The sequence below is a fragment of the Anser cygnoides genome, chromosome 20 (assembly GCF_040182565.1).
Source record: "Anser cygnoides isolate HZ-2024a breed goose chromosome 20, Taihu_goose_T2T_genome, whole genome shotgun sequence".
NCBI lineage: Eukaryota > Metazoa > Chordata > Aves > Anseriformes > Anatidae > Anser > Anser cygnoides.
Genome location: NC_089892.1, coordinates 3,096,774 through 3,116,607, shown reverse-complemented (window position 1 = coordinate 3,116,607; position 19,834 = coordinate 3,096,774). Strand labels below are relative to the sequence as shown.

Sequence of the window (19,834 nt, the reverse complement as noted above, 5' to 3'; positions counted from 1 at the left end):
AATATAAACCAAAATGCGGATGGAACAGTACATTAGTCTGCTTTGCTCTGCAGCGAGGACACCTTGGAGAAAACATGATGTCTTTCCTCAGGGTACTTACTGAAATTCAGCCCATGATGGCAGTAATTGATGGTCACTGCTGTAGGGAAACAGATCATTTGTACCCTTGTTTCATGTGCCCTCCATGACTATCTGAGCCAACAGCACCTACAGCTTTGGGAAGTGCAGAATTTCAGCTTATGCGAGAGGATATTTGTGGGAAGGAAGTTTAGAACTCAGAAATGTAAGAATTTCACAGGAAATTAATATCTAAGGATCATCCAACTAAGGAAAAGAAGTGGCATCAAACAATCAGCCTAGTCTCGGCCGTTATATATCGATCATAACAGTTTCGGCTGTAATCACAGATGCAGGGATTAGCTGTAACTTTGGGACAAACAGCTGCAGGAACCAACGCTCCCAAAGCAATGCATGGGCAGCACGCAAACAGAACAGGGCAGGTTCACCAGCTGCGATGTGATGTAAGGGACTTTTAGCCTTCTGCAGCCACCGTTTTGGGAAGGTTTAAGAAAAGCACTGGCAGGCCTCAGCGTGGGACACCACCGCCCACTGAAGCCCAGCACAAAGATGCTCTAAAAGGGCTGGGTATGGAAAAGAAGAGGAGAGCGAATCACTGCTACAGCAAGGGTTTTCCAGCTGCTACCCGTTCCGGGTTGTCTTTGACCAAGGGGCAACTGCCACCCTCCCGGGTTGTCCTGGCAGAAACTGGGCTCTGAGCGTCCCAGTGCTGACAGCTTCACCTCCTGTCTGTGATCCGAGGCCGCCCTCTGCTGTTGGCTGCATAAACTGGTCCCTCTCGCTGAAACGCCAGGTAAGAACAGCAAGAACCAGGGTGGTTACCCCCGGATTTCACGTAATGAAACTTAAACACTTTGACACCAAAAAAAAGTCACTCACAAAGGTGGAAAAATCTAATCTGATACCGTATACTCGCTTTATACTCTCAAGCTTTTCTTTGTAATCACAAAGGCAGGTTATTATTATTATTTTTTTTTTTTTTTTTTTCCCTAAATATAAACCAAATTTCAGAATTAAGCCCCCCACTCTCCTGAAACCAGGATTCAGGTGTGCGAGACAGGGCTGCTGGAGAGCGGGCTCAAAGGCTGGACCAGCCCAGGGAGCAAGGTGTGAGGAGAGGTGCCCTGGGATGAGGACTTGGGTAGGGCTGGTTTCTCCCCCTGCACCAGCACCGTGCCCTTTTCCCATCCCAGAACTGCAGAGCTGCTTCCAGCTGGCCCCGGGCTGGGCTCACTGCTCCTGAACCACCTTGCCCGCTGCTCCGCAGCCATCCAGCCCCGGGACCCATCGCCGCCAGGATGCCAGGCGCCCCGGGAAGGCCACAAGGGCTTGTCAAGAAAGCTGCTGGCGCCTTGCCCCCAGTTTGCAAGCTGAGCTCAGCCTTCGTGCACCTCTCGCTGCTGTTTGTTTTCCTCGCTGTTCCTAATGGCCTCTCCCCGTGCTGCCGTTGCTGTCGCCCTGCATGGAGAGGCCCAAACAAAGGTGTGGCGATGGCTGACGGCTGGCAGGGCTCCTGGGACTCTCTGGATGGCCTCGTGCACCTCCCAGCACTCAGGGGCAGGGCAGGCACCAGCCTGGCCTGGTTTCAGAGGAACCTTTGCATTCCCAGCTGGTGCCGGGGAGCTGGTGCCTGCAGGTGGCTCAGCTGCGGGAAGGAGCCGAGGATGGGTGGCTGGTGCCGAGCTCTTTCTCACACCTTCCTTTGGAAGCGGCTTCTGGGTTTGGACACAAGAAAGGTTTCAGCTCGCCCACAGATCGGCTCTAAAGTGCTCCCCTAGGTGCTTTTCCATACCTCCTAAGTGGAGACGCTGTTCCACGCATGGATGAGGCTACAAAAGGTAAGTGCTAAGCAGGCAGTAACGGGGCCATGGGAGGGAGCTGACCTGACCCCCTGGTCACACAGTATTTGTCTCAAGTGAGCACACAGCTCCTGAGATCCCAGAGCAACTCTTCAGGGTGCATTGACCCAGAGCAGGGCATTTACCAGCTGTGTCATATGCCTGTCTCCCCCCGGGACTCCTTCACAAGGCTGAGAAAATTAATGATAGCAGGTAACATTTGCAACAACCCCAGAAATGTAAATGGTGAGGGTCTTCATTGGCAGTCAGTAATTATTGATGTGTAAAAATGTACAGAGGCATAAAAAAGACCTAGACTGTTCTCAAAGGGCAGCAGTAAGTAGTCCTTTTGCATGTTTTTTTTCAGCCATGGATGTCAAGCAAGCAGAACTGTAACACAGCTGAATGATGGCTAGCAGTTCTGTACCTGGAGGATCGGCTCCTCTAGCAGGTACGTGGGTAATGGGCTTCCATTTTCCTCTCCACAGTCATATTCAAGTATAACTTTATTTTAAACTAAACATTTCTTGTGTTTTAGTGTTTAGTTTAATTTGCATGTCTTCAAACACAAGGAAGGAAATATTTTGAAGTTTGGCAGTGCTGGACGATTTTGTAGCTCTGTGCTTGCAGCTCTTACAGCAATACCCTGACTCCCCATTGCCCTTCTCTCAGCGGGACCTGCTCTTTGAGTATTCCTCAGCCTGAAGTCACCAAGACTCAATTTCTGTTGAATGTATGCAATAAGTTTGTAGCAGAAGTTTCTCTATCTGATGTGTTGCTTTCTTGCTGTTGTTTGTTTGCTCTTCTGTAAAAAGACATTGAGTAAAAGCCATTCTTACTCTCAGAAGTAATCCTGTATGTTTTTTTTTTTTGTAATTAACTAGTACCAAGTAGGATGGAAATGGGAAAATTCATCTCAGTCTTTCTTAAACACATGCAAAACTACCAGCTAATATCAGTGGAGATTTTGCTGACTAAGCAGTAATGTAGCTCTAAGAGCATTAGCTCTGACAGAGCTAAGCACTCGTTGAATACACGACGTATACAAACGCAGTCCAGATGCAATTTTTCAGGAGCAATTCTGTGTTTCAGCCACCAGCTCTGTAATCTGTTCAGGGCTGGGCATGAGGGTAAATTGTCTCTAGTGAAGACAGATGTGAAGAGATGTTAAAACATGCTTTCATCTCCTGTTTTCCACAGATGTGGTCCTGGCTTGGAAGAGTCTTCAGAAAGCCAAAGCAGTGGTACGTGTGGTCCAGGGAGCGTTACCTGTCACATAGCTTTATTGCTCCCTGCCAGCTCCCCACGCGATCCCTCTGCAGAAGTTTTTTATGGAGATAGTGTAGCTGAAAGCAAGGGAAGCATGCCATTTTGTTTTCCTTTTGCAACAAACATACAACCTCTTTAATCATTCACTAACTGACCAAAAGGGGATAAGGACAAAAGCAAGGAGTCTTAAAAAATTGCACAAAACTCTTCAAAAGGAATGAGGACAGGTAAAGGTTTGCCTTGCTTGTGGTTGAAGCCCTGAGCAGAACAATAGCTGACCCCCACTGAGCTGGGACATCCTCTGGATTCTCCCTGTCTTATTGTCCTCTTAGTAGGAAACACGATAATATTTACATCAGGCACACCCAGATGCAATCATAACCGTGAAGTTATGTGGATGAGCAGATAATATTATCCTAATACAGTGTTGCTTGCACGGCCTGATGCTCGTACCATGCTGCTGAAGTCGCTATTGGCTTGAGCTACTTCGAGCTTGAGACGTTTTTAAAAGCTGTCAAAACACCTCTGGTAAAAACCTGAGGAACACATACATGCAAAGTGTAAATAATGGGGAGAGAGGTGATTTCATCTCTTATCTTCCCAGTCAATTGCATTCTTTCCAACCGTAGGAAATAGCACCTGGAACATGCTCAGACATGCCAGTATTTACAAAGTAACTAGGAGCTGCAAAATTAATCAGAGAAGCAGTGTATGCCAGCAAAAGGCTACCATGAAAAAAAACATATGTCTCCCTTCAAAGGAAAAATCTGCCTTTTCACAGCTACAAAGGATTGAAAACAAATTGTATCATCAAACGTGGAGCTGTGCCAAATTGCAGGCAGCCAGAAGAAAGCTTTGGTGTGAAAAAAGCTTTGGTGAGTTCTGAGTTCCTGGGAAACTGCTGAGGCTGGGGGACTGCTTCAGTGCTGCTGGGATGGGGAGGGGACCAGAGATGGTGGAAGGCTCTCCTTACTGAAGAAAGCCTGTATTTTCCTCAGCTATCTACTGCTGTTCCCAGAATTTCACAATGCCCAAGGAGTCCTGCCTTGCTGGAGAGAGCTCAGGCAAAAGATGCAGCACTAATACCCAGCAGCTGCAGCAAAGGAAAAGCTGTTTGTGCTTTACCTCGGAGGGTTCTTTTTTTTTTTCTTATCAATAATTGAAGTGATGTAAATGCAGCATCTTGTCTGTTTATTCTTTTTTACAATGTGTTTAAAATAATCTATAACAGACAAAATGGGATATGGAGAAAAAAAAAAACAACACAGGAAGTTAAACCAAATTCCACGAGACTTAAGAACTAATGACAAGAACAGACTTCACTTGTACTTATTTTTGCATCTGCTGGGTATTTGTTTTTGAGCTGGCTTACTGGCTGGGAACAGTTTAACCACTGGCCCTTAGTATTGATGGTTGTTGTTTCCTCCCAGAGCAGCAGGGCTCTGTGTCACACTCCTGAGGACAGCTTGCTGCCTGCCCTCTGCTTCAGGGTACGAGAGGCATGTTGAGCTGATCTGCTACAGGCTTTGCTGGGCCTTGTGGTTTTGCATGTTAATCTTCTTTCTTGCTTTCACACCATTTGTATTACGGAAGGAAAGATGAGATGAAGGTTGGTCTCTGGGTTTAAATGCTGGGGCACGACGTGACCTGTTGGAGCACACTTTAACACCGTGCTGCGGTGTCGCCCAGGGAGCTGGGCACAGGTTACCGAAGGCAGCTCGGGTTTCTGTGCGAGCCAGTAACTTGGGCTGCCCTGAGGGCCTGGGTGGCATGGAGACAGCGTACACAGAAATTTTTGCAACAAAATCATACCTGGGAGCCCAAAGGGCCAAATTCCATTGGGGAATAGTCCCCAGTAAAATGAACTATTTTAATTTAATGGGTGAGGAACCTTTGTTTGCCAATATTGACATAATGTTGTTGCACTGTAGATGGCAAGAGAAGCACAGATGAAACAGGTTTGAATGAGAAAAAGAGCAATGAGGTTCCCTCGGCCTGCAGGTAAGTAATGACTTTAATGTACAGCACTCGGGGAATGGAGAGAGAGCGGCACACAGAAAGGGATTTAAAATTTTAGGATGCAGGACTTCAGAAAAAGTTTAGCCCCATTTCACCCTCGGAAATGCTGACCAACAAGCCAATGCCATCAGTCTACCTGCCTTAGTCCACGCTTGTAATAACTGATCAGACCGCGGTTCCCTTTGCACTTTCCCAATATTATCTTCGTTTGCCAAGCTGATGGTAATGGACAAACTGCTGATCCCGTGGACACACCGAGATCACCAGCAGAACGTGCCTAGAAACTCAGCTGCCGTTCACGTTAGCAACCTAACAAACAATTTAATAGTACACCTTACACATTCAGTCTCGCTTTTCTTTTTCTTAAGAGAAGGGATTTGTGCTGCCCTCTCCCCTGCCTGGTCACAGAGCTGTCTCCACGAGAGCCCTGCTGCGAGCTCCGTCCCACCAGGCACAGTCCCCCTGTCCCCCAGGGGACACCCGCGCTCAGCCCCTCGCGGCCCTGCCAGGAGGCAGCCTGCAGACGGCGAAGGCACAGCGGGGACGTGGTCTCCTGCGACGAGCCTGTGCAGAGCAAGAAGGGACGGTTTCAGGGAGCAGATGGATTCGAGAAGTCGTGCAGGGCAGAAGGGGAAATGTCCCCGCTCTCCGCATCACCCCGCTCCCTCCCCTGTGGGGAGAGGTCGGTTCTCGGCTCCCGTGCCCACGGCTGGCATGCCTTGTGTGTACTGCCCTGCACCAGGCAGCGGGCACAGCGATCAGAAGCTGGAAGGACTGTGGAAAAAATCACCCCAAAAGAAGTTAGAGCAGCTCAGGAAGAAAATCCAGGAGCAGAAGCAGAAGCAGCAAGCGGCATCCCAGGCGCAGGAGTGCCAGGCCGCAGCCCAGGCCGCTGGAGGGCTGCCACAGAAGAGACCGCTGACAAGGAAGGTGTGCGCAGCGGTGTCGGCTCCTCCTGCTCCGGTTTGCAGAGGTCAGTAGGGGTCTGGCATCTCCAGAGAAAGGCTGGTACTGTGCCCTACAGAGCTGTGCCTTGGCACAGCTGCGTACCGAACCACACAGCTCCCACCCCATGTTTAGTTACGTGTTGGGCAGCAGCCGTGTCCAGGCGATAAGTCCCTTAATTTCTGCAGCCCTCGGGGGAGCTATAAACCTCCCTGTGCTATAGGTACCAGCCTGCTTACCTTACTTCTCTGGATTTACTCCCCAGCAAGCTCAAGTTTATTAATTTCTTTCCACATAATAGTGAAGAACTTGCTGCAAAAATACTCCTCTCTCCCCTTTCTGCCCAAACACTGACCTCTCCTTCCTGCAGAGAAGCACACCACAAACAGCACACTTGCATCAGCAACTTTTTCGTCTCTGGTTGCATTTCTTTGCCCAGGAGCAGGTACACGATGGCCCCGAGTGGCCTGGTCCTGGCACTGAAGCTCTGCGGGAGAAGCCCTTTGGTGGCTGTGCTACCAGGGTCTTTTGGTGGCTTCTCTTAGCCTGTGGCATGGAGCTGCCACCCCCCACGCCTCTCTGCACACTGCAGCTTTTGCCAGATACAAAGCACGGAATGGGTGGCATAAGCACATGGGAAATAGCAGCACTGCAGCGTGGGGAGGCGTCCCAGGTATTTAAAGCAGGAATTGTGTAGTTCAGAGGCATTACAGGGGATTTAGCAGATCATTCAGTGGAAGTAGTGGATCTGAGAGCATATATCCGAGTTCTTTATCCTGCTTTGCTGCTAAATTTGGGCCTGGAGTGCCATTCATGTACAGCTGTCACATTAGTTTAGCATAATTTAAGATCTCGGGTTGCTGTGAGTAATGCAGGGACTCGAGAGCAAGTACTTAGTGCCCTAGGGCCAGCCCAGTCGGCCTGCCCGCCCGCAGTCTTTTCAGGATTACTGAGGCTGTATCAGACTGGAGAAGACGAGCTGAAAAGCTCTGCATAATAAATCTTATTGCTGTAATAGCATTAGCGTTAATTCATTGGGCACTATGATCCCTGTCACACACCATCAGCTTCCAGGGGTGCTTCCCTTAGATCTGCTCCCAACCACTTTTTACAGTGAAGCGTGGAAGTCTTTTACGGAGCTCACCCGGGGTCTCTGGGAGCACACACGGGTTTCCAGAAAGACCCCAGAAGGAGAGGTGCCACACGGCACCCGCTGGATGTGCCAGTTAGGTCAGGGCTGTTTGTGCAGCACCCTGTTGTATGCATAGATGGGGCAGCAGATGTAACCTTGGGGATCCAGGCCAATGCTGGCCTCGCTGGGAGACCTCCAGTACCACAAAAAATCAGAGAATCATGGAAAAATGGAGTGCTGCTTCCTCTGTGCCTGATCCGGCTCTGATGAGAGTTAACAGAGGCTCCTGCTGCTATGAGCAAACGGGACTGGGTCCCCCTCATCTGCCCCTGTGGCTCGGGACAGCTCCAGCTCCCAGCCAGCTTCCCAGGGAGCGCAGCACAATGTGCAGGGAAAGTGGAAATGTTGTTCTTCCTAGCACGCCAGCTGGCAATGAAAAGGTGGCTTGCAGCTGCCACCTAGAAGCTGCCATTTTTGTCACAGTTTTGGTTTGCTGGGGACAGCTCTCATGTGTGCAGTTTAATTTTACCTACACACTAACTCTTTTATGTGTTTTCTTTTTCTTTTTTTTTTTTTTTCCTCCTGATTGAAGACAAAAGGGGGAGAAGTTCAGCACAGAGAATTCAAACACAAAGCCAGAGGCAGCCTTCACCCAAATCCTCTGCGCCGGAGAGAACAGCGGCAAGTAAAGGTAAGGATGAAAATCATGAGAAATGACAGACTGACGGACAACACTACCTGAGGTCACAGCAGCTGGATACTCACCCGCCAAAATATTTATCTGCTTATTAAAATAGTGTCAGATCCTAGGATGCAGGCAAGGATCAGAGCCTGGTATATCCAGCAAGTAACAAAACCACTGAGAGACAAAAATCAGCATTTGTTCAAGGAGGCAGAAGATGAGCAAGGGCAGCACAAGGACATGAGGCTTAATTTCTGGGTTAGCTGCATGCGAAGCATGCCGAGGCCTCGGGGGGGTGTCTGACCAGCCACCTGCTAGCACTTTCTGTCACTGGCTTTTGGGTAAAGTTTGGCAAGTCACTGCCACAGACCCTCCCTCAGGCTCTCCATGTGCAAAGGATTTGTCGCACGCCCCATGCCGATGCCCACAGGCGTTACCTAAGAGCCAGCCCCTGTGACCTCCAACAATTTGTCACACCGTTGCCTGCAGCAGTTGAATTCCGGGCCTGCCAGGATTAAAAATAATCAGAAATAAAAAATAAGCCATACGTCCTAGGTGGGAAGGACCGTCTGTCCCCTGTTCCCTTCTGTGCTCGCTAATGAATTAGCAGTGCCACCAAAAGGCAGGGATTTCACAGCCTGCAAAGCAGGGGCCAGGTGAACACAGTGCAAAGTCAGATGAATGATCCCCAGCCTTACTACAGACTCGGCACAGGAGCAGGATTACCGATCACTAGCTCACCATTTTCCATGAAGGGTATCTCTAAGTGCGGGTTTGAATTATCGGAGTAATTTTACCCACTTAACGCTGGCATTGTACAGTGGAAATGGCTGCGTCCAAACTTTGTGGGAGCAAGACAAGGAGTGGAAGTGCCGCGGGTGCCGCTCACTCCAAGCAGGTGTGTTTTCCACTGGCAAAAGTACCAGATCTGCAACTTCTGGGAAACAGAAAGAAAAAAATCCAAGCTATCTAATACATGCAGACGAAATTATGAGTAGAGCTGCATCCCGCACCCTGCTACCTGAGTAGTATTTAAAACGCATGAAATATATAATAATTTCCCTCTCCCTCCTTTTTTTGTTTTAATGGATTGTTTGAAAAATGGCTTGATCTTCCTCTGAGAGTGGGTCATAATAAGACCATGGCACATGAAACATTCATCATTGTAACTGCCAGTGTCACGGTGTCTTTATTGGCTATTAGTTTCTGTCAGTGAAAGAGCCGAGGCAGGGCTACGAGGAGATGAATGAGGGGTCAGGGGTCAGAGCCAGAGTGCTCAGGAATTTGATGAATTATAAATTTGCTGTAGTTAACAAAAAATTAAGTCACAACAGCTATAAAATATTCATCTGCTCAAAGGTAGAAGAGAAGTGGAGAATATTTAAATCAAAAGATTTCCTTCTAGTGAGTGATTTTATCAGAAACTCAGGCTGTTCTTGAATTTTGACATAAATTTTCAGTAGTTAATAAATACTTTGTAGATAAAAAAGGTTTAATTGAAATCAGACAAGACGGTGAAGCAAAGACCGTTAGAGCGGTATATTAATTTGTCTGTTGCATTTTGAGAAACTAAGCACAATAAACAAATGCATCCTCCTGCATGTTTAATACCGCTAACCTAGAAAACAAAGCGATACAGCGAGGTGTTTAACTGAAAACACTGATGGATCTCAGCCCGCCCGAGCCCAACAGATTTTGGCAGTTCCACCCATGGTTTGCGATAGCTGTGGAGAGGTCGCCTTGCTTTCTAGCTGTGGTCACAAAGCGAAGGACAACCCCGTTAACCGGTGTCCAAAAGTGCCCCACGGCCAGCAGACGGTTCCCAGCGGTGCTGTACGCACACAGCTCAGGACACGGAGGGCTGCTGAGCAGAGGCTACGAAAGCCGGACTCAGTCAGTTGGTTTTATCCACATCTTTGAACTGAGGCCGACAACTATTTAAGAGTACAGGCCTTTCTCTATAAAAAGCGTGAATATTTTAGCCAGGGTGAAACTTAAGGGGGGAGGGAGCTTCCCTGCAAACACCAAATAAGTGTCCGTTTTGTCACCTGCTGCTCGAGAAGCGTTTGCGATAGATAGATAATCATGCCAGTGCCAGTATTGGCATGCTGTGAATGCGATCTGAAATTATGAAGTAAAACGGTGATAAATGTTGTCTATTATGTGACACCACCTATTAAGCAAGAATAATTTGTTTGTGCTGCATACTGCAGCGTTTATTTTTGCATTACACATGGTCCCTCGTCCTGTATCGCTCATTGATTCTTCCCCGCTGCATCTTGCTGATTCTCACCAGTTTAAAAACGAATTAGTTCACCCTAGTTAGGCTGATGCAATCACAAGGAAAAACATATTTTCATTATCCCCCTCTCTCCAGTTCTCAAATCTGCTGGAACCCAGCAAGTACCAGCTGTCTGCAGCTGCCATTACGGAGGGATGCTGTCAGATGCTGGTGTCCCGACTTCTTTTTGTTTTTGAGGACTCTGGGGTTCTCTGGCTTCTGAGCAAAGATTTTAAGAACTATATGAACATGACGCAAGTGATAATGGTATAAATTGTAAGTCTGAGTGCTTTAAAAACTTTTTATTATCAGAGTAGCATCAGCATTTTGTTTTGTTTTGTTTTTTAACTTACTCTGACTGAAACTTTTAGGTCTCCCCACATCTTCAGTGTGACTTCCGGACATCACCGTTAAAAAGAATTATGATAGAGCTTCAATTTTCTTTCAAAGAACATGTGAGGGTTTAACAATTAAGTCCTCTGTTTCAGATACAAAGCTACCCGGTCCATCTGCATGGAGAGAAGGTCAGAAGCTAGCTAGACAGTTGCTTGGTCCACCCCCTGCATTTCCAAAGCAGAGAAGCACAGCTGAGGAGCAGACCACTGGAAACGCCTTGGGTACAGTTGTCTCTCGCTGCTACACTAGTTGCTTTGGCACACAAACAAAAAAGTGGTGGGCCATTTATTAAATCTAGCTGAAATAAATGGTTTCAGGGCTCTTCTAAGCACCTATCTTTAAAGACTTTTGCAATAACTCACTTGTCAAAGCTAACAACCGCCCAGAACAACTACTAAATCTGTTGTCTCTGGTCAGCTGGCACAATGAACCCATTGTGGTTTTGTAGGGACAACACGAATGCACTGTGTCCTTAAAGCAAGGCTTGTCTGGATCGTGACACAGGTTATGTCTCCGCAGCATGGTGCAGTGTCAAGCGGGTACAGCATCAGGCCCATGTCCTGCACGTATTTGTATGCTCTGCTTTTCAGCTGGGCTGGTTTGCCAGACACAGCTGTATGGCTTCCCTGACCACAAACTAGACATCATTTGTATAACTGGACGCTGCCACTTCCAAATTAGCAGAGATTTTTCTTCCGTCTAGACCATAGAAAATCTTACAGCAGTCCTCAGACCTATGGTAGGAAGCAGGTTTTGAGATGCACATGACAGATGTAAGAACTGATATATCACTCGAGTGATAACACCACTGTTGTTTCAAAATCATTTCCACAGAACCTGAGCGAGGATTTGTAGCAATGCCAGCAATGGAAAACAGCTCTAGAGAAAATGGAAATGAACCTGTGGGGAAAAGCCCTGAATTCAAAAGCTGCACAGTTCCCCCCCACAGGCCTGTTGAAGGGAGCAGCAGTGCACCAACCGAGGATACAAAACCAGTACTCAGGAACCTGCATTTGCAAAGCCAGTACCACGACGAACACAGACGTAGCAGGCTCCCAGAAGACACTGTGAAAGCAGAGGTAGAAGTTCTGCAGCAATACCCAGGGATCCTTTCTCCTTCACCTGAACCTCAGACCACGACTCCCTCTGCCTTCATTGAGGACAAGATAAGAGCTTCGTTAATAAAGGCTGGAGCCAAGCCCGGCAGCTCAGAAAAGTGCAGCAGAGGAAAAAGCACACCTCCTCAGAGATGGAAAGGCTCAAGCAGCCCTCTGCGGAAAGGGTCTGGGAAAGAAAACCTTAAATACCCTTCAAAGAGGAGGGTAAACATTAGAAAACCTCATCCCTACAGCCCTGAAGTTGTTCAGGAATTTATTTATAGAAAGAATGAAGAGAGAAAGAAAAAAAAGCTAGAAGAGAAAAAGTCTTTGATGAAGGCCATTGAAATGAGGAATAAGAGGCTGCAAGAAGTATACAGGAAACAGAGAGAAGCTGTTGGAAAGAAAACGCTTTCTGACCAGGCACACAGCCTGGTCGGGGAAACAGCTGCTGCGACACAGAGCCCTCGGTGTGCACTTAAACAAGTAAGTCATACAGGAGTGGCAGGTTGAAAACCCTTCGGTCTTGATCACTGCAGCACCGAGTAGGACATGAAACGCTCCATACAAATGCTCTGAAGCGTCAGAAAGTTTTATCTGGAAAAATAGAGCAATTAACTTCTAATTATAGCAAGAACCACTGTGCTCATTAGTAAGGCTGGAACCCTGGACTTCAGGGTCAAAAGCCTGGAAATCTCGATTGCTTTAGCTAAAAGAACAGGTTTGTTGTTTGGCTCGTGCATTTTTCCGGTTACATGAACCAATTATTAAGTGGAACAAAAGCCAAATACTGCTCTTATTGCCCAGTTATTTAGTGCTTACACGAATGGTCACTTTTGTTTCAGGAGCAAACCAGTGGTGGAATCCTGGCGAGGAGTTTCATGGCCTGGGCGGATAAAACATCCCATACTCTACTAAATAAAGACCACAGAGACAGGTACTCAGACTTTAAAAGCATCCTAGAAAGCCTCTCTCTCAGCACACGCTGCAGACTTTTCACAGTGTTCTGCTGAAAGCTATAAAAACCAGAGCAATGGACTAGTCTACTATCACATCTCACCTTAAAACTGGCCTCATTGCACCCAAGTCCAAAGCAGTTACAGCTCTGTAAGACATAGCCTGTGTGTTTCAGGATGTGAAATCTGATTTTTTTTTCTTCTGCCAACGCATTAAATGAGCCTGCATGGTGCTGGACCTGGCCTCTGTGTGCTCTGGTTTACCAGCAGTACCTGAGCTACCCAGTGCGAAGCCCCGTGCTGCAGTCTGGGAGGGCTGTTGAGCACTGAAGGAGGCTGGAGCTCTGGCTCTCCAGGCTGAGGCAAACATTTCAGCCTACTTTTATGATTTGTGTTTTTAAATAATTATTCCTTGTCAGCCCCAGGCAAAACTCCGATTGTCTCCCCTATTTGTCAGCAGTTTGAGCTCCATCCTGAATCTATCACGTGACAAAGGTATCTACAGACGGGGAAATCTGTTTCTTTTTCTTTTGTGAAGTGCTTTAGCTGAGGATACTGATCAGTGTAAAAACCTAATGTTATTTGGTTTTATAACCTGACAGTTCTCCTTTTTATTTAAACAGGAACCAGCTTCTAAAAACAGGTCAATCACCTAAAAACAGAGAGACATTACCTTCTGCAGCACCACTGGGATCTGAATGCTGGTTCTTCAGTCCTCTGAAACGTGAGGACTTGAGGGACTGCTCTCCCCCGGCTCTCCCTATACCTCCTCTCAGCTTTTCCCTTCTTCAGAAAGATGCAAAATTGAACTCCAAGGACTCGATTTCTGGTCTTTCTCCATACAGAAGTAAATGGGATCGAGTGAAAGCCATACACAACCTATCCAAGGAACTTGCAGAAAAGATTGAGATGTCAACTAAGAGACTCGGTGCAACAAGCAGGGTGAAAGGCCTTGCTGACCAAATACCAGCAGAGACAACCTGGGACCTTTTCAACAAGTCTTCTGTCACAGAGCCTGACACTTCCAAGGATGAGCAAGACAGGACAATGACCTTACAAATGCTTCTGGGAGACCCGGAGCCTGCTGAGTTACGTGTGTCTTCAGACAGGGCATTTCATGGACTGGGCAGGATCGGCCTTGTGGGCACTGAGGGAGCAACGGACCAGGCCAGCCAGAACAAAATACCCACTTCTTTGTCTGGGGGGAGTGCTGGGGGCAAGGAATTACCGTGGAACACCCACAGCATAAAACCGAGGCATCTCAGCACTGGGGAAGACATGAGCAGCACGCTGAAAGGTAGGTAACGTTGGTAAGATGTGACAGGGAGGCTCTCATACCATAGCCCAGCTCTTTCTAAACTATGAACGCTAATCAAAGTGATGTGTCTTGGGAACATCCCTGAGAAGCGGGTCCTCTCGGCTGTATCCAAAGTGCCGCCTTGGACACATCACTTTACCTGCTGGTGCCTAGGCTTTCCCAGCAGCAAGAAAGGAATTATAAGCCTAACTCGACACACTTCGAAATCTGTGGATAAGAAAAGCTATATGGAAGTTAAGTGCTCACACATAAGCAGGCAGAGAATAGATGCCAAAGCTTGTACATTTCATTTCTACAAAGAGCATGTTTATTAAATGCCTTCATTTGTCTTTTTAAAAGGTTTCCCTGTGAATAAAGGCTCTGAGGTGGACATGAGCCTACTGCATGAAAAGCCAATAACCAGCCCAGCCTTTCCATCTCACGGATTCCTCGCTAGAAGGTAAACAAATTTGGATATATTATTCTCTGGTAAATGCGCCACACACACATACAGTTAAAATAAATAGCACCGGCTCAGCGCGGAGCCAGACTGCTCTTTTCTCCTTACCCCGAGAATTGCCAAGTAGGCAGATTTTGACACAAGATATACTGAAAGAGGGACCCACCTATTTGTAGAGAGCTGGAAGATCAATAGGAAGGTTTCAGCCTTATTTTTTTTTAGGGAGATGGATCTCCCCTACAGAGGTTTTGCCCTAGATGCAACCTCCCAGCTGTGCGAGGAGGCTGGGGGCTGAGGGAGGGATTCCCCTCCTGCAGCCAGGCCCTGTTCACCTGCGTGGGGCAGCTCGGCCTTTGCATGCCCCATCTTGAGCAGGGGGAGTCACAGGGAGGCAACAAAACCCAGGGGGCATGTTACGCACACTGTAGGGGCTGCTGGCGCTGCTCACCAGGTGGCAACACCGTGCCAACCCATGCAAACCCCATACCGACCTGCACCAACCCACACCAACGGTCTGGGCTTAGCAGAGCTCCTACCTGACCAAATCAGTACAAAATAGTGCATCAGGTGTTAGGAAGCGCCTCCTCAAAAAGCTTCCTGTTAAACTATAAAATGCCTCTGAAGAGGTGGTACAGGAGACGGCTCTGGAAATAGATTGAATGCGGTTCCATCAGCTTTATACTTGCTATGTTGAGAAACATCGGAGCCATAAAGGGGGCTCAAAGTACACTGCTCTGCTCTCTGACTCCATTCCCGAGTAACAATAAAGCACTCGTCCTGTAAAGGTGTTTGAAAAGCCACGTGTAGATCTAGCCTCCCTCCCCACCCCAGTAAAATAAAAACCTTGCTATCTCAACATATGGCACCGGCAGAAGAATAAATTGATTATCTTTATGAGTACCTAGTTAAATCTCCACTGATCTCCTTTTTGCAGGGGATTAAAGAGCGATTTAATCAACTGAATACTATAAATTCATTTATAGTGATTGTTTTCACTCACTTTGCTCCAAAAGTGGGTAAAAAAATCTGATTGCTGCAGCTGCACAGATTGTGTGTATGTGCAGCAACACCTACTCGCAGACTCTGAGCTTCCTCAAACAGGATGCATGGCACAGCATGATAATTATGGAAAATATGTTTGAGAACAGGAAGTTTGGAGAAAAGGACTACATTAATGTAGGTTATTTTCAGTCAACCAACATTAATTAAATGTTTAATGTAGATGGCAGTCGACAGAAAACCCCTCACATTAACCTGTATCTTAGAGAGCAAAGCCACATTTGTGTAGCTGCCCCAATCGGCTTGTCTCTGGTTACAGGGGAGCTGGGAAGGGACCTGGTAGCTCAGAAGCAAGCACGGGCTGCAAATCAAACTGTGTCCCCGTCCAGCCCCTGGAGAATGACAGAGTCCCACCAGGAGCCACGCATCTCCCTGCAGAGAGGTCTCCCTCAGAGAATAAAGCCCTGAACCTTAGCAGATTAAATAAGGCCTGGGCAGGCAGTGCCAAAAAGGACACACGTGCAGCAAACTGGCCCCCACGTCCCCAGCTTCCCGTTCGAAGAGCAGGACGAGGTGCTGGTGCCTTCGGACCCCAGCCCAGGCGGGGACGGCGTGGCTCTGCCCCAGCAGGCAGCTCCCTGCATGTTTACACGCAGCTCTAATTCACAGTAATCGAAGGTAGGTTCAGACCCTCCGTGGGCCCCCACGGGAGCAGCTGTAATGGACAAGCATCAGGCAAAGCAGAAGACAGATTGCACTGATCTCCTGAACAATGCAATTACTGAGAGAGCAGAGCTCCCGTGTGTCTGAGCAGTGGAGTCAAACAAAGTCCTCAGAGCACCGCAGAAAAATATCAGCAACAAAAACCTCCCAAACAATAAATCACAACCCTGCTGCGAGTGCTGCTCCAAAAGATGAGGAGAGCTACTTGCAGATAAAATATCACCGTTTTTAGAGTTTACAAGTGGGAAGCGTAGCTATATCGTGAACAGCTCCAGAGTCATCTCCTTGTGAGTTGAGGACTCCCTCTGATGCAGTAGTGACAGCAGGGGGTTGTTATAAAGGATCACCTTGTGTCTAACTAGGTACTGGTAAAGTAGGTAATACAAAGGTTCAGAGTAAAAGCCAATCTTTGAATGGCCCCGAGCTTTTATTTGCATGTGATCTAGACTCTAATTTGACACCTAATCCTGGAACCTGCACAACCACTCATGGGAAGCAAAAGCGGATGAGAGTCCTGCACACGCCAGCAGGAAGCACACACAATAAGGACAACATGAAGGCCCCACAATCAAGCGATTCCCGAGGTTCTTCCAGCATCAACCGGTTCACGTGCCTGCTGAAGGCACACACCTACAGCCTGCTCAGAAAGCCACATGCTAAAGGAGCACCAGGCTGTTAAGGAGCGAAGGCAGCCAGTCCCTTGGCTAACACACCAAACTTCATAGGACTGTGCTACTGAACAGGGAGAGTGCTTTGTTCTTAGCCACTGGTAAACCCATGCCTATAACACTCCCCACCAACGGAGCTAAGAGCTAGGTTAGAAAACATGTCAGCAGCTGAATCAGGTCTCTGCTCCGACTTCCCCTGTTGCTACCAGTGATAATGAGTTACGTGTCTGCAGCTGGCTGCATACATATCCCCTTCAACACTTCATTTAAACAAAGCCACCTGTTAAAAACTGTTTGCCAGCCTCATTCACAAATACAAAACATCCCGCATTACAAAATCAGTGCTCTTGAACATGATCCTAGCACAGCCAGTTGCGACAGCACAGTTTTGTGTTTACATGTTTAATTAGAGCTGTGAAAACAGTGATTCATGTTCATGCAAGAAATCCCGCAGGTGCATCTTTCCATAAGAAATGTTCCCATTTCATGCACGGCTGCTCGGCCGTCCGCAGGGGCGGTTGACGGAGATCTGTTGTTAATGCAAATCGCTCACTGATGGGAATTCTCCAAACCGCCACAAAATGTTTATGCAATTTCATCCTTATTTTGATTCAATTACCTATAGAAGTGGCTTTCTGTTATTTCCTGCATCCCTTGAGAGCCAAATTGATCGCAGCACTTTTGCCGTAAGTTCATTTCTCAACTTGCACGGGGTGGCCTCACGGTGTAAGGCAGAGCAAGCAGCAGTCAGGCAGAGGCCTGATGTCCTGAGACTGATAGCTGAGGGACCTCAGCTCTGCCTCCTACTGCCTCCTACTCCAGTAATGCTTTCTCTTTGGTTGGTGCAAATCCAAAGAGCCTCATCTGGCAATTGCGATGATTTTTGCCGGCTGCAGAGCTGGTTGTGTTTAGAGGAGAGGGGTTGCTGGCTACTCCTGGGTAATCACAGCGCATTCTGTAGAAACCAGATTGACTTCCACTGATGTTAGGAGGCTTCCCAGGACCTAGGCAGGGCTGGATTCAGAGCTTGACATCAAGCTTTCCAACAATAAGTAGGCATTTCTCAAAAGCCAAAAGAAACAGTGGCATTGACTGAAAAACGAACACAACACAAATGCAGAAACAATACTCAGCATATTTGCCTGACAAATATTAGAATTGCTTTGTAAGAAATCCCTTTTATCTCTTCTCTTTCCCTTTCATCCCCCTTTGCTTCCACTTTCTGAAGACTACATCCAAGATGTGCTAGTGGAGACTGCTCTAATCGTTTTAGCAGTTTCTGGGTCACGAAAAACAAAGAAAAGCTTATTAACAAGAAAAATGAAATGAGATTTCCCTAAGCTGATTGCTGATTAAAAAAATTTCCACATTCATTTTTCTGTATAAAAAAGAAGACATCTGTCACCAGCTCAGTGTGTCCCAGGGTCCTTGCCTGTGTTTCAGCTGGGGCTTGATCAACAAATGCCCGTTTTCACACCTTCCTCCCTAATCTTTTTAGTTAAGCTCAGATAGTCACAGATCAAAACAAAATAAACCCGGTTAGCTGCGATCTTTGTCAGGACTGTGGGGTTTGGTGCTGACATTGTTTTGGAATATTGAAGTGTATATATCAGTAACTAACCTCAGCTGGGCCACAACCATGCTCAGCACAAGTCCCAGAAGCAGTGGAACAGTGAGCGTTACTTCAGTGCGTTTCTAAAAGGATTTCAGAAAGCTTTGCCGAGGTTCAGAGCTAGATTGTACAATGCAGCCTTAATAAATTAAGCTTCAGAACTGCAAGGTTGTTTCTGCTCTCCACCAGGCTGAAAAATAATTCCATCTCTTTCAGAGAGGTAATTAGAGTAGGTAATGAAGAGAGTTTTTAGCTTTCCTGACAATATCAAAGTACAAGAAAGGGGATTTTGTACTTTAGCAGGTATGACTTTTCAGTGAATCTTCTGTTTCCATTTAACAAAATCTAATAAATGATAGATTTGTTAAAATGCAATAACCATCCTTTAGTTCAACAGTTGCTTATGGTTGTGCATCACCTCAAAAACTCTCTGAGTAACCGTTGCTGCCTTGACACAGCCTGCAGAGAGAACCCGCAGCTCAGAGGAATCACCGCTGGCCTGAGACGATTCTGGAAGTTCAGCCTCGGGAGGGAATCGCCCGCTGGTGTCCCCCAGAGAGCCTGAGGACACCAGACAGCCTCAGAGCCCAGCCCTCTGCCGCTCCAACCAGTGTATCAAGGACTCGAGATGGCTTCAAGCAGGACTTTGGTAAGGTGGCGTTCCCCACGGTGTCAGTGCGGTGGGTGCTCCGTGCCCTCCCCAGGTGCTTCTTGCGCTATTTCAGGAGAATGAGTAGCCTTTGCTTACAAGAAAACTCTTGCAAAAAGTTCAGATCATGACTGAAAAACTTGGGGGGGTGAAGGGAAATTTCAAAGAGCCGGCGAGCATTCCAGATTTGGAAGGCGATGAATGAATAAATACAAAAATGTGGAACTGACCAGAACGTCACCTCACAGTGGCTGCTGTGCTGTGACACAGGGACAGCCCCCGAGTGCCCCAATGGAACAAACCCCATCCGGATCGGAGCCCCTTGCAGCCCCTTGCAGCTTCAACTGGAGGTCTCAGGTAGCTTTGCAATGGACTCCTCGTAATTAACACATCAGATGAGTGTGGGCCATTATCCTCCTTGTACAGCAAGGGGCAGCTCAGAACATTCACAGGGTTAACAAAGGATGCGGGGCGAATGGAGACGCACGCTTGAGAATCCCGCACGGCTGGCAAAGGGGAGGGTGGGCTGCCAAGCGTCACTACTGCTGCTGACAACAAGTATTTGCATAGAAACAAGGGGATTTGGTTGTCTGAAGGGTTAAGCAGCAAACGGCAGCGTGCAGGCCTGCTCTGGCAGGAGAGCCCTGCTCGCTTCCACCAAACGGCAGCAGATGGTGCATTGTTTTAAGGGCTTTTCCAGACAAAAGAACAAGCTCAGATATCCTTTCCTCAA

At 47.5% G+C, this 19,834-nt stretch overlaps 1 protein-coding gene across 1 annotated transcript in view; it reads left to right on the top strand.

Moving 5' to 3' along the window:
• Positions 1–1,694: 1,694 nt before the first annotated feature.
• The window catches only part of CCDC187 (coiled-coil domain containing 187), a 41,972-nt gene continuing 23,832 nt past the window's right edge, over positions 1,695–19,834 (top strand). The window contains exons 1-13 of the mRNA XM_048051280.2: positions 1,695–1,916; positions 2,284–2,367; positions 3,117–3,160; positions 3,967–4,060; positions 5,117–5,186; positions 5,573–6,177; positions 7,874–7,972; positions 10,733–10,861; positions 11,475–12,223; positions 12,583–12,674; positions 13,317–13,990; positions 14,351–14,450; positions 18,911–19,101. Coding sequence (XP_047907237.2) covers positions 2,322–2,367; positions 3,117–3,160; positions 3,967–4,060; positions 5,117–5,186; positions 5,573–6,177; positions 7,874–7,972; positions 10,733–10,861; positions 11,475–12,223; positions 12,583–12,674; positions 13,317–13,990; positions 14,351–14,450; positions 18,911–19,101 — 2,893 coding nt within the window. The 5' untranslated portion in view covers positions 1,695–1,916; positions 2,284–2,321. The remainder of the gene's footprint in view (positions 1,917–2,283; positions 2,368–3,116; positions 3,161–3,966; positions 4,061–5,116; positions 5,187–5,572; positions 6,178–7,873; positions 7,973–10,732; positions 10,862–11,474; positions 12,224–12,582; positions 12,675–13,316; positions 13,991–14,350; positions 14,451–18,910; positions 19,102–19,834) is intronic.